At 48.3% G+C, this 11,798-nt stretch overlaps 1 protein-coding gene across 1 annotated transcript; it reads left to right on the forward strand.

Moving 5' to 3' along the window:
* Positions 1–7,555: 7,555 nt before the first annotated feature.
* On the forward strand, positions 7,556–9,806 carry LOC142302799 (E3 ubiquitin/ISG15 ligase TRIM25-like). Its single transcript, XM_075343911.1, has one exon. It carries the CDS (start codon positions 7,568–7,570, stop codon positions 9,161–9,163), a length of 1,596 nt encoding a protein of 531 aa, XP_075200026.1. The 5' UTR covers positions 7,556–7,567; the 3' UTR covers positions 9,164–9,806.
* Positions 9,807–11,798: the final 1,992 nt, after the last annotated feature.

Here is an 11,798-nt window from a genome sequence, read left to right on the forward strand (position 1 = left end):
GGCCGGTCGTGTCAACATTAATGCTGATGCACTCTCTCGGATGCCCCACTTGTCAGAAGAAGGGTGCGAGGATGACGACCTCGAAGAGATCGAGTTGCCTGCATTTCACCAGCCACCAACTGAGAAGGTACATGTCCACCAACAACGGGTGAACCTGGATCCACTGCCCAGTCAGGAGTGGCAGGAAGCTCAAAACCGGGCGCCCGCTGTCCGCCTAGTCAAGACCCTGGTGGAGCAAGGCGCTGCTGGGATGGACCCTGCCGCCCCAGCTGAAGCCCAACGCTTGTGGAAGGAACGGACCCGGCTGTATCTACATCAAGGGAAGTTGTACCGTGAGCTGATGAACCCGAAGACTCATGAGAAAATCCGCCAGTTGGTTATTCCCCAAGCTGATGTGCCCACTGTTCTGCAGGCATACCATGATGGTGCCGGACACTTCGGATGGAAGAAGCTGGAGATGCTGTTGAGAGAGCGGTTCTATTGGAGTGGGATGCGGGAGTCTGTAGAGGCCTGGTGCCGAGAGTGCGGTCCTTGCACGCTGAGGAGGAAGGACGAGGCCAGCCAGAAGGCGCCCCTACACCCGATCATTACACATCAGCCATTGGAGCTGGTCGCCCTGGACCATGTCAAGCTCACCCCCAGCCGAAGTGGGTACACCTACGTGTTGACCATAGTAGACCACTATTCGAGGTTCATGGTGGTTGTCCCAGTCAAGGACCTAACTGGTCGTACTGCCGCTAGAGCGTTCCAGGCTTATTTCTGCCGACCACATGGATACCCAGAGAAAGTGCTTACTGACCAAGGCCCGGCCTTTGAAGCGGAGGTGTTCCATGAGTTCTGCCAGTTGTACGGCTGCAAGAAGATCCGGACCACCCCTTACCATGCCCAGACCAACGGCATGTGTGAGAAGATGAACCACTTGGTCCTGGGACTCCTCAAGACGTTACCGCTGGAAGAGCGGAACCGGTGGCCAGAGAAGCTACCCGACTTGGTCGATATGTACAACAGTATCCCTTCCAGTTCGACGAAGTGCACCCCAGCATACCTGATGAGGGCTCGGCCCGGTCGGCTACCGGTGGATCTGGACATGGGATTGGAGGCCCCAGAAGCACTCCCTTCGACAGCTGAATGGGAAACTCGGCGGAGGGTACAATACCGGCAGATTCAAGAATATGTCGAGAAGAACTTGAGTCGGAGTCGGGAACAGCAGGAGCAGCGCTTCAATCAAAAGGCGTCTGCTGGCCCTTTTCAGCCCGGAGATGTAGTGCTGAAGCGGAAGAGGAGAACCCACAAGCTGGATGATCAATGGGAACAAACCCCATACGTCATACAGCCCACAGGATGGGAAGATGGGAAGGCCTACCAAATCAGTTGTGACCAAGGGGGCACTTTGGCCACGGTTTCCCGGGACCATCTGAAAAGGTGCCAACCAGCATTGAGGGCAACGGCTGAAGTACCGGTTCCTCCACCAGCAGAGAAGGCAAAAGAGGTGATCCACACTGTGATGGGTGACTTCCCAGCAGACTGGCCTACACAGAACGGCGCGGTGATTCTTCCAGTGATACTGTTCCCACAAACCGTGGATGAAGAAGTGATGGAGGTGGTCAACCGTGAGCCAGAACCAGTGCCCAGGGATGAACCTGTACCCAGCTCCCCTATGCCTCCGCCTGCCCCACACGATAGCAGGGAGGAGGATCTGATTCTTCCCTCTGCCCCACTACCTAGCCCCACTTACATCGGACCCCGGAGGTCCACCCGTCCCAACCTAGGTAGGCCCCCACTTAGGTACAGGGAAACCGTTCTTTAAAAGGGGGGGGGAGGAAGTGTGTGTGTTTAAAAGTTTGAATAGTTTAAAGAATGAAAATGAGTGATCAACCGAAGTTCACCTGATTAACCGTGATTTGGAACCGGCCGTTGCCGTCATTGTTGTCCCCGAAGGGACCAGCTAGTTGCATAGGGAACTCTCTATGAACAGGCCCGAGAACTTGCAGGGCAACCACAAACATTAGTGGCATGTAAATAAAATACAGTTAGGTCCAGAAATATTTGGACAGTGACTTAATTTTCGCGAGTTGGGCTCTGCATGCCACCACATTGGATTTGAAATGAAACCTCTACAACAGAATTCAAGTGCAGATTGTAACGTTTAATTTGAAGGTTTGAACAAAAATATCTGATAGAAATTGTAGGAATTGTATACATTTCTTTACAAACACTCCACATTTTAGGAGGTCAAAAGTAATTGGACAAATAAACCAAACCCAAACAAAATATTTTTATTTTCAATATTTTGTTGCGAATCCTTTGGAGGCAATCACTGCCTTAAGTCTGGAACCCATGGACATCACCAAACGCTGGGTTTCCTCCTTCTTAATGCTTTGCCAGGCCTTTACAGCCGCAGCCTTCAGGTCTTGCTTGTTTGTGGGTCTTTCCGTCTTAAGTCTGGATTTGAGCAAGTGAAATGCATGCTCCATTGGGTTAAGATCTGGTGATTGACTTGGCCATTGCAGAATGTTCCACTTTTTTGCACTCATGAACTCCTGGGTAGCTTTGGCTGTATGCTTGGGGTCATTGTCCATCTGTACTATGAAGCGCCGTCCGATCAACTTTGCGGCATTTGGCTGAATCTGGGCTGAAAGTATATCCCGGTACACTTCAGAATTCATCCAGCTACTCTTGTCTGCTGTTATGTCATCAATAAACACAAGTGACCCAGTGCCATTGAAAGCCATGCATGCCCATGCCATCACGTTGCCTCCACCATGTTTTACAGAGGATGTGGTGTGCCTTGGATCATGTGCCGTTCCCTTTCTTCTCCAAACTTTTTTCTTGCCATCATTCTGGTACAGGTTGATCTTTGTCTCATCTGTCCATAGAATACTTTTCCAGAACTGAGCTGGCTTCATGAGGTGTTTTTCAGCAAATTTAACTCTGGCCTGTCTATTTTTGGAATTGATGAATGGTTTGCATCTAGATGTGAACCCTTTGTATTTACTTTCAAGGAGTCTTCTCTTTACTGTTGACTTAGAGACAGATACACCTACTTCACTGAGAGTGTTCTGGACTTCAGTTGATGTTGTGAACGGGTTCTTCTTCACCAAAGAAAGTATGCGGCGATCATCCACCACTGTTGTCATCCGTGGACGCCCAGGCCTTTTTGAGTTCCCAAGCTCACCAGTCAATTCCTTTTTTCTCAGAATGTACCCGACTGTTGATTTTGCTACTCCAAGCATGTCTGCTATCTCTCTGATGGATTTTTTCTTTTTTTTCAGCCTCAGGATGTTCTGCTTCACCTCAATTGAGAGTTCCTTAGACCACATGTTGTCTGGTCACAGCAACAGCTTCCAAATGCAAAACCACACACCTGTAATCAACCCCAGACCTTTTAACTACTTCATTGATTACAGGTTAATGAGGGAGACACCTTCAGAGTTAATTGCAGCCCTTAGAGTCCCTTGTCCAATTACTTTTGGTCCCTTGAAAAAGAGGAGGCTATGCATTACAGAGCTATGATTCCTAAACCCTTTCTCCGATTTGGATGTGAAAACTCTCATATTGCAGCTGGGAGTGTGCACTTTTAGCCCATATTATATATATAATTGTATTTCTGAACATGTTTTTGTAAACAGCTAAAATAACAAAACTTGTGTCACTGTCCAAATATTTCTGGCCCTGACTGTATGTTTGTTGCAGCTACCGTTACTGCCTCCGGAGAGGCAGGTTGGAGGGAGGGCCCGCAGTGGAGCAGGCTGGGGCCCAGCCACCACCGAAACCGGTGGCTACCCTCTGGAGGGGAAGGACAGATCCCGCTCGGTTAACTGGTTCAGGACTGGGGTCAAGGGGTGCTGCCTGTTTCTTAGAGGCAGCATCAGGGCCAGGTTACTTGGGCGGGAGAGAGAGGCAGTAGCAACCGTTAAAATGTTACCGTAACGTTTAAGAAAAAGTGCCTCCCGTTGTGGGATGATGTTCTTCTACTTGTATATGTTACCGTTTTTCATCTTTTCAGAAAAATAAAACCGGTGTTGGACGGGCAGCCCGCGGACGGTCTGCATTTTGCTAAGGGCGAATGTGACGCCCTGGGCAAGCCAGGGGTCACAGGTCATGACACCACCACACCCTACACCCCGGATAGGTACACCGAAGCTACCCAAAAATCCTTGTTGCCTTCCTCCAGGGGCTGATGTTCACACCAGGGGGTGGGCCAGGCGGTTGGCTCCGCCCACCGAGGAGTTCACAGTCCTGGAGGTGGGAAAACCAGGCAGTTTTAGTGAGAACAGTTTGAGAAGAGGACAGTGTGAGATGAGTTTGAGAGTGAAGTGGTAGAGGAGCAAGAGAGAGGAGTAAAAGTGGAAGAGAAAGTGACAGTTGAGGAAGCCTGAAGTTGGCCCGGGTGCGTGCCCCGGACTGAGACAGCAAGGTCAGCAGACGGCGGTGACCGTCTGCAGGAGAGGCTGATCGGAGGTTGCCGAAAGGACCGTGGACGGGTGGTAGCCCGGCGGTACCGGAACGGTATACGAAGAGAAGCCAGCACCATTGGCAGGGGCCTTTCGGATCCCGGCAAGGCTAGGAGTCGCCGTGAATTTGCCAAATCCGTCAGTGACCTCCTGGGTCTCCCAACAGCTAAGTCCCGATTGAAGGCAACAGTCCAACCGTAGGAGAGAGACACCGCCACCGCCAAGGCACCAGTTTCTCAGGGCCAGCGCCTGCGGGCAAAGAGGGGCTCCTCCGGCCCATATCCAAGCCGGGGAGTGGGTTACCGGTGGGAAACCATCGCTACCAACATAGACTTAGGTGCAGGAAAAGGGACCGTCACCGTCAACTACTGGGGAAAAGCAACAGCAGCCGTCCGTGGGAACCGTCTTTCCAGCCGTGTGTTTTACCGAGAACTGTGTCCCCATCTCAGGCTGAGTGAGTACCACAGTGCCGTGAGGCACAGCGCTGCCCCCGCATCCCTGCAACCCACAAAGCCCTGCACCGGCCCCGCCATCCCTCATCCCCCACCTCATCACTGGGCCCCGGGACAACCACCTGCTACCCACGGAGGGGAGAACCAACAACCTTGCTGCTCCCTGTCACCGCTCTCGGGATCCCCATACAGAGCAGCGGTGGTGTCCACACAATCACCACAACCGTGGGTGGCGTCACGGACAATAAACAACCCCCGGCCCATCGCTCGAGCCACCGAGCAGCAGCAGGCCGAAGCAGCAGCGGCAGCCGGACCCGAGCAGTGGGAGAGCGTAGGGTCCCCTCCTCCGCCCGCGACATATACAAAGCACAAGAGACGCAAACATACACGCGATATGCTATATCTCTCAATTAGTGAGACAGAAAGAACAAATGCAATAATTGATAAATATGCCACACATATAAGAAAAAGAAAAACAATACACAGTGTTCGCCACTAGAGGTCTCTGCAGTAGATGAAATCCAACTGTAAAAATTTATTTAACGTGTAATAATTGTACATAGCCCATATCAGATTACACAAAGTGACCTGGGGAAAAAAGTATAATAATTTATAATGGACACACTGTAACCCTAATTGTGCAAAGATGAATAAATAGATATCAAGTGATAAATGACATAAAAAGAATAACAATAACCCAGATTGTGCAAAAGGCAAGAGGTAGATAACAAGGGATAAACAAGCAATTCATAGATATAAAAAATGTATATACAGTATGTGTGGGCTCAAGAAACAGATACTGTAGATAAAGTAGAAAAGATTCACACAGCAGACAAGAAAATACAATAAGACCTGTTGTCTGGCTGCAAGAATGGAGGAAGCCAAAAGACCTGGAGGGATTCCTGGCCACCTTGATGCACGTTTCGCATAAGCTTCATCCCAAGGGACTTAATTACGAGCAGTTGAATGCTAGAGAGGGCTCAACTCATAATAGAAGTCAATAGGGGAATGCATTTTCCCAATGACATCCATTATACTCGGTTCATGAGTTGAGCCCATCCGAGCACCCGAACATGGTAGTGCCCGCTCATCACTACTTTTTTTTTTTTAATAATTGAAACATAATTGTGACAAACACATATATATATATATATATATACATACATATCTATAAGACTTAAGACTATAATGGAATAACATAGTCATACATCAAATTTAGAGGACTAAATACTTGTTAGGCTGTGTGTGCACGTTGCGTTTTTTCCTGTGTTTTGGCTGCGTTGAAAACTGCAGCGTGTCATTGTCAAAATGCATGCGTTGTGCTTCCCCAGCAAAGTCTATGAGAAGTTAGCAAATTCCATGCTCACGTTACTTTTTTAAACGCAGCGTTTTGGATGCCAAATATTTGACAAAATCAATGTGTTTAAAAAAGCAGCATGTCACTTCTTTTGTGCGTTTTGGTTGCATTTTCTACCCATTGAAATCAAAGAGGTGTGTCAAAGCGCAACCAAAATGTTTAGCTGTGCTCTTGGACTGCATTTTTGTTGCATTCTGCATGCTTTTTTGACAAAAAAAAAGCAGGTCTTTCAGTCTCAATCTCTCTGTCGGTGTCAGTCAATCTCTCTCTGTCTGTCGGTCGGTCTCTCTCTCTCTCTCTCTGTCGGTTGCTCCTTCTCTCTTTCATACTCACCGATCACCGGCGCAGTGCTGCACAGCTGTCACAAAGCTCCGGCTTTTGAAAATGCTGGCCGCTCGTTCATTATTCCATCTAGTTTCACTGCTTCCCCCGCCCACCGCCGCCTATGATTGGTTGCATTCAGAAAAGCCCCCACATTGAGTGACATCTGTCTCACTGCAACCAATCACAGCTGCCGGTGAGCGGGTCTATATCGTGCAGTAAAATAAATGAAAAAAAAAATGACGTGCAATCCCCCCCAAGGTAAAGCCACACGGCTGAAGGCTGGTATTCTCAGGATGGGGAAGCCCCACATTATGGGGAGCCCCCCAGCCTAAAAATATCAGCCAGCAGCTGATGCGACAGTCCCGAGACTCTACCCGGCTCATCCCGAATTGCCCTGGTACGGTGGCAATCAGCGTAATGATGATGGCAGGTGTCTATGAGACACCCCCCATGATTAATCTGTAAGATAAAGAAAATAAAGGATTTTTTGGGTGTATGTGTTTATTTGGAATAAAAGACAAAAAAACACCCTCTTTCACCACTTTATTAATCACCAAACAGCCCTTCAGGTCCGACGTAATCCACACGAGGTCCCACGACGCTTTCATCTCTGCTACATCGGAAGCTGTGAGTGAGCAGCCACAGACCATGACCGCTCTCTATGGGCTTCACGCAGCAACTGAAGTGAGTCGTGCTATCAGCAGTGACGTCACTCAGGTTAGGCTACTTTCACACTTGCGTTCGTCGCAATCCACCGCTATGGAAAATAGCGAAATCCGTTAACGGCTTTTTCGTCAAACGCAGTGTTTACAGTTGTCCAGTATTCTAGAGGTTGCATTTCTTCTGCACTTGACAGAACGCAGCATGTGCAAATACCCTTACAATTCTGCCGCACCCTATGTCTACATAGTAAAGCTCTCCACCTTTGCTTTCTGAGTATCAGGCACTTTTAGTTTCATTTCTTCCTTCCTCCATCAGGCATGGCATCTGCTATTCTGAATGACGAGCTGCTCTGCTCCATCTGTTTATCTATTTTTAAGGATCCTGTAATGCTGCGATGTGGACACAACTTCTGCCGGGTCTGTATTGATCGTGTGCTGGATACACAGGACGGGTCTGGAGTTTATTCCTGTCCTGAATGCAGAGAAGAGTTTCAGGAGCGGCCGGCGCTGATGAGGAACATAAATCTTCATAATGTCGCAGAACGTTTCCTGATTACTCAGCAAGAACAAGAGATCACTGGGATCTACTGCACTTACTGTGTGGACTCTCCTGTACCTGCTGTTAGATCCTGTCTGCTGTGTGAGGCGTCTTTGTGCGAGAAACACCTGAGGGCTCACAGCAAATCACCAGAACATGTCTTATCTGATCCCAGCACTTCTCTGGAGAAAAGGAAATGTTCTGTCCATAAGAAGATCCTGGAATGTTACTGCACTGAGGACGCTGCTTGTATCTGTGTGTCCTGCAGTTTGGCTGGAGAACATCGGGGACACCGGGTGGAGATGCTGGATGAGGCCTCAGAGAAGAAGAAGAAACTGAGAAATGTTCTCCAGAACCTGAAAACAAAGAGAGAGGAGACTGAGGAAAGAACCCGGAGACTGGAGGAGCGCAGGAGAAAAGCTCAAGAAAAAGCAGCTGGAGAAGCCGAGAGAGTCACTGCCCTGTGTACAGACATCAGGAGACGGGTGGACGACCTGGAGAAGAAGGTCCTGAGTGAGATCTCCAGGCAGGAAAAGGAAGAGTCACTGTCACTGTCTGCTCTGATCCATCAGCTGGAAATAAAGAACGACGAGCTGTCCAGGAAAATGAGGCACATTGAGGAGCTGTGTAACATGACTGATCCATCGACCGTCTTACAGGAACCAGACACCGGGGACTTGTGTGATCCTGAGGAGGAGGGAGGTGATGAGGACACAGGGGGACATGATAAACAGCTCCATGATGGAGATGACCTGGATGTGGCTGTGATCTCACACACATTACACACATTATGTGAGGTAATATCAGGTATAAGGAGCGGGATCTATGTGGAGGGTCCTGCAGACATATTACTGGATGTAAACACAGCTGGTAATAATCTCCTTATATCAGACGACCTGAAAACTGCGACCTGCACAGAAGAGAAGCAGAAACGTCCAGAAACAGCAGAGAGATTCAAGTATAATCAGGTGATGAGCAGGAGGGGATTTACCTCAGGACGACATTACTGGGATGTGGAGATCAGTAGATCCGGGGGGTGGAGTGTAGGGATGTGTTACCCCAGTATAGACAGGGGGTGGCTGTCACTGATTGGAGAGAATAACAAGTCCTGGAGTTTGCTGAGATATAATAATCAGTATTCAGTGATACATGACAGGATAGAGATCCGGTTACCTGACAAGATCTCCAGTGATAGATTCAGGATCTGTCTGGATTATGAGGCCGGGCAGTTGTCCTTTTATGAGCTGTGTGACCCCATCAGACACTTGCGCACCTTCACTGCCGCCTTCTCCGAGCCCCTTCATGCTGCGTTATGTGTAAGGGACTGTTCTATAAAGATATTAGGGGGAAGCAGCAGCAGGAAGAAACCATCATAATATAAGAAACTGGTGATAAAGAATATAATAGTGAAATGATCATGTGACTTTTGCTGATAATCTGATGCTAATATTATATCCTCCTGATCATATATCTATACGCTGCTTACAATTCCCTCTGTTACTAGAAGACATTTTTATACCTTTGTTCTCTTCTTCTATAATGGAATCTCTGATAAGATTTTCTTCAGTTTTTCTCCATAGATGAGGCGACTATTAAGGCTATGGACCCACGTTGCATTTTTATGTGCAGTAAATCTGCAGAAAAAAAGCAGCTGAAAAAATGTGCATTTTTTATTGCTTTTCCGCAGTTTTTACCCATGCTTTTGATATAGAAGGGTTAATAGTTTCTCTATTTCTTTATTAAAGATATTTTATTGTTCCATTAGTAAGTATATCTGGTGGTAGTTCATAGTCATTATGGAGCCTTCGGAATGAGAAACAGGCTCAAGGATTATTATTATCTGCTAAATGTTCCTCTTATCTCCTTCTTATCTTATATGCATGACTCTACATTTTTGTTTTGCTAAAACTTAAAGGTCATATGAGCAACTTGTAAAGTCCAGCTAGAAGCCTTTTTTGCAATATCACATTGATCTGTAAATGGTATAAATAAACTGTATCTCGGCTGAATAAAGAGAAAGGTGATCATGTTCACATGAATGCAGGTCTTTTCTCCGAGTGCTCGATCTTGATTAGGCCTGAAGAGGCCTAATTCAGAGGACCTCACTGGTGATCCCATAAGCTACTTTTGAAACAGAACAGTTACAACAGTTTTTGGTGCCCAACGTGGAGCCGTGGCCAACCAGCCTATTCGGAAGAAGGTTTGGGGACTCTTGAGACAGTGAAATTTCAGCTGCAGCAAGGTAAGAAGCTTTATTCTTACACTTTATTTCACTCTCTCTGATTTTCCGAATATTCTGGGTAAGGCCTAAAACACCCGTCCTTGAAAACCACGCACGTGTAAAACGGGCCGTTTTTCGGGTCCGTTTTCCGTTTTTTAGGTCCGTTTTTATGGTATGTGTGGCCTGCGTGTGTATCCCGTATGCTAGCCGTATGTGCGTGTGGAATGTCCGTGTGTGCGTGAGTGAAATAACTGACATATGTGTGTGTTGTCCATGTGAAATGTACGTGTGTGATGCAAAATGTCGTTACGTTACTACATGTCGGAAGACAGAGTAGCGGGATGAGAATGAACTCGGGTGAACTTCACCCGACTTCATTGTCATGCTGCGGCTCTGTCTGTGTGCCGTGTACTGATTAGCGGTCACCTGTGAAGGATTCACCGGTGACCGCTAATCCCCCGAGTGACTGAAGTGTCCCCCCCCTCTCATACTCACCGATCCCCGATCACCGGCGCTGCACGGCGTTCACACTGCTCCGGCGGCTTTTTCTAATTTGAAAAAGCCGGCCGCTCATTAAACAATCTCGTATTCCCTGCTTTCTCCCCCCACCGGCGCCTATGATTGGTTGCAGTGAGACACGCCCCCACGCTGAGTGACAGGTGTCTCACTGCACCCAATCACAGCAGCCGGTGGGCGTGTCACTATGGAGTATAGAAATAAATAAATGATTTAAAAAAACGGCGTGCGGTCCCCCCAATTTTAATACCAGCCAGATAAAGCTATACGGCTGAAGGCTGGTATTCTCAGGATGGGGAGCTCCACGTTATGGGGAGCCCCCCAGCCTAACAATATCAGTCAGCAGCCGCCCAGAATTGCCGCATACATTAGATGCGACAGTTCTGGGGCTGGATCCAGCGGTGGCCGCGAGTTACCTGACTGACAGCAGCTGATCGCGCTACTCACCTCATTTGTTGCGTGGAACTGACAGGAGCGGCGGTGTATTCTGCAGCTCCTGTCACCTGCATGCAGCAGAGCTGGAAGCGACGCTGGAGGTCCGTGGATTATGCCGGACATGGAGGGCTTTGTCGGGGTTAATAAATTGGTGATGAGGGACTTTGTTAGTGTTTTTTATTTCTAATAAATTATTTTTTCGGGTGTGTGTGTGTTTTTTAACTGTCACTTACAGATTAATCATGGAGGTATCTCGGGGAGACGTCTGACATGATTAATCTAGGAGTTATTGGCAGCTATGGGCTGCCAATAACTCCTTATTACCCCGATTTGCCAACGCACCAGGGCAAATCGGGAAGAGCCGGGTACAGCCCCAGAACTGTCGCATCTAATGTATGCGGCAATTCTGGGCGGCTGCTGACTGATATTGTTAGGCTGGGGGGCTCCCCATAACGTCGAGCTCCCCATCCTGAGAATACCAGCCTTCAGCCGTATGGCTTTATCTGGCTGGTATTAAAATTGGGGGGGACCGCACGCCGTTTTTTTTAATTATTTAATTAATTTATTTTACTGCACAGTATAGACACGCCCACCGGCTGCTGTGATTGGGTGCAGTGACACAGCTGTCACTCAGCGTGATGGGCGTGTGTGACTGCAACCAATCACAGGCGCCGGTGGGCGGGTAAAGCAGGGAATACGAGATTGATTAATGGGCGGCCGGCTTTTTCAAAATAGTAAAAGCCGCCGGAGTTTTTATAACAGGAGTGCAGCGCCGCGCCGGTGATCGGGGAACTGTAAGTATGAGAGAGGGGGGGAACTGACCGACAGACAGCGAGAGG

This window comes from Anomaloglossus baeobatrachus, chromosome 4 (assembly GCF_048569485.1).
Source record: "Anomaloglossus baeobatrachus isolate aAnoBae1 chromosome 4, aAnoBae1.hap1, whole genome shotgun sequence".
NCBI classification, from domain to species: Eukaryota; Metazoa; Chordata; class Amphibia; order Anura; family Aromobatidae; genus Anomaloglossus; species Anomaloglossus baeobatrachus.

Excerpts from the sequence above, each read along its gene's own strand:
- LOC142302799 (XM_075343911.1), top strand. The coding sequence starts at position 7,568 with ATGGCATCTGCTATTCTGAATGACGAGCTGCTCTGCTCCATCTGTTTA.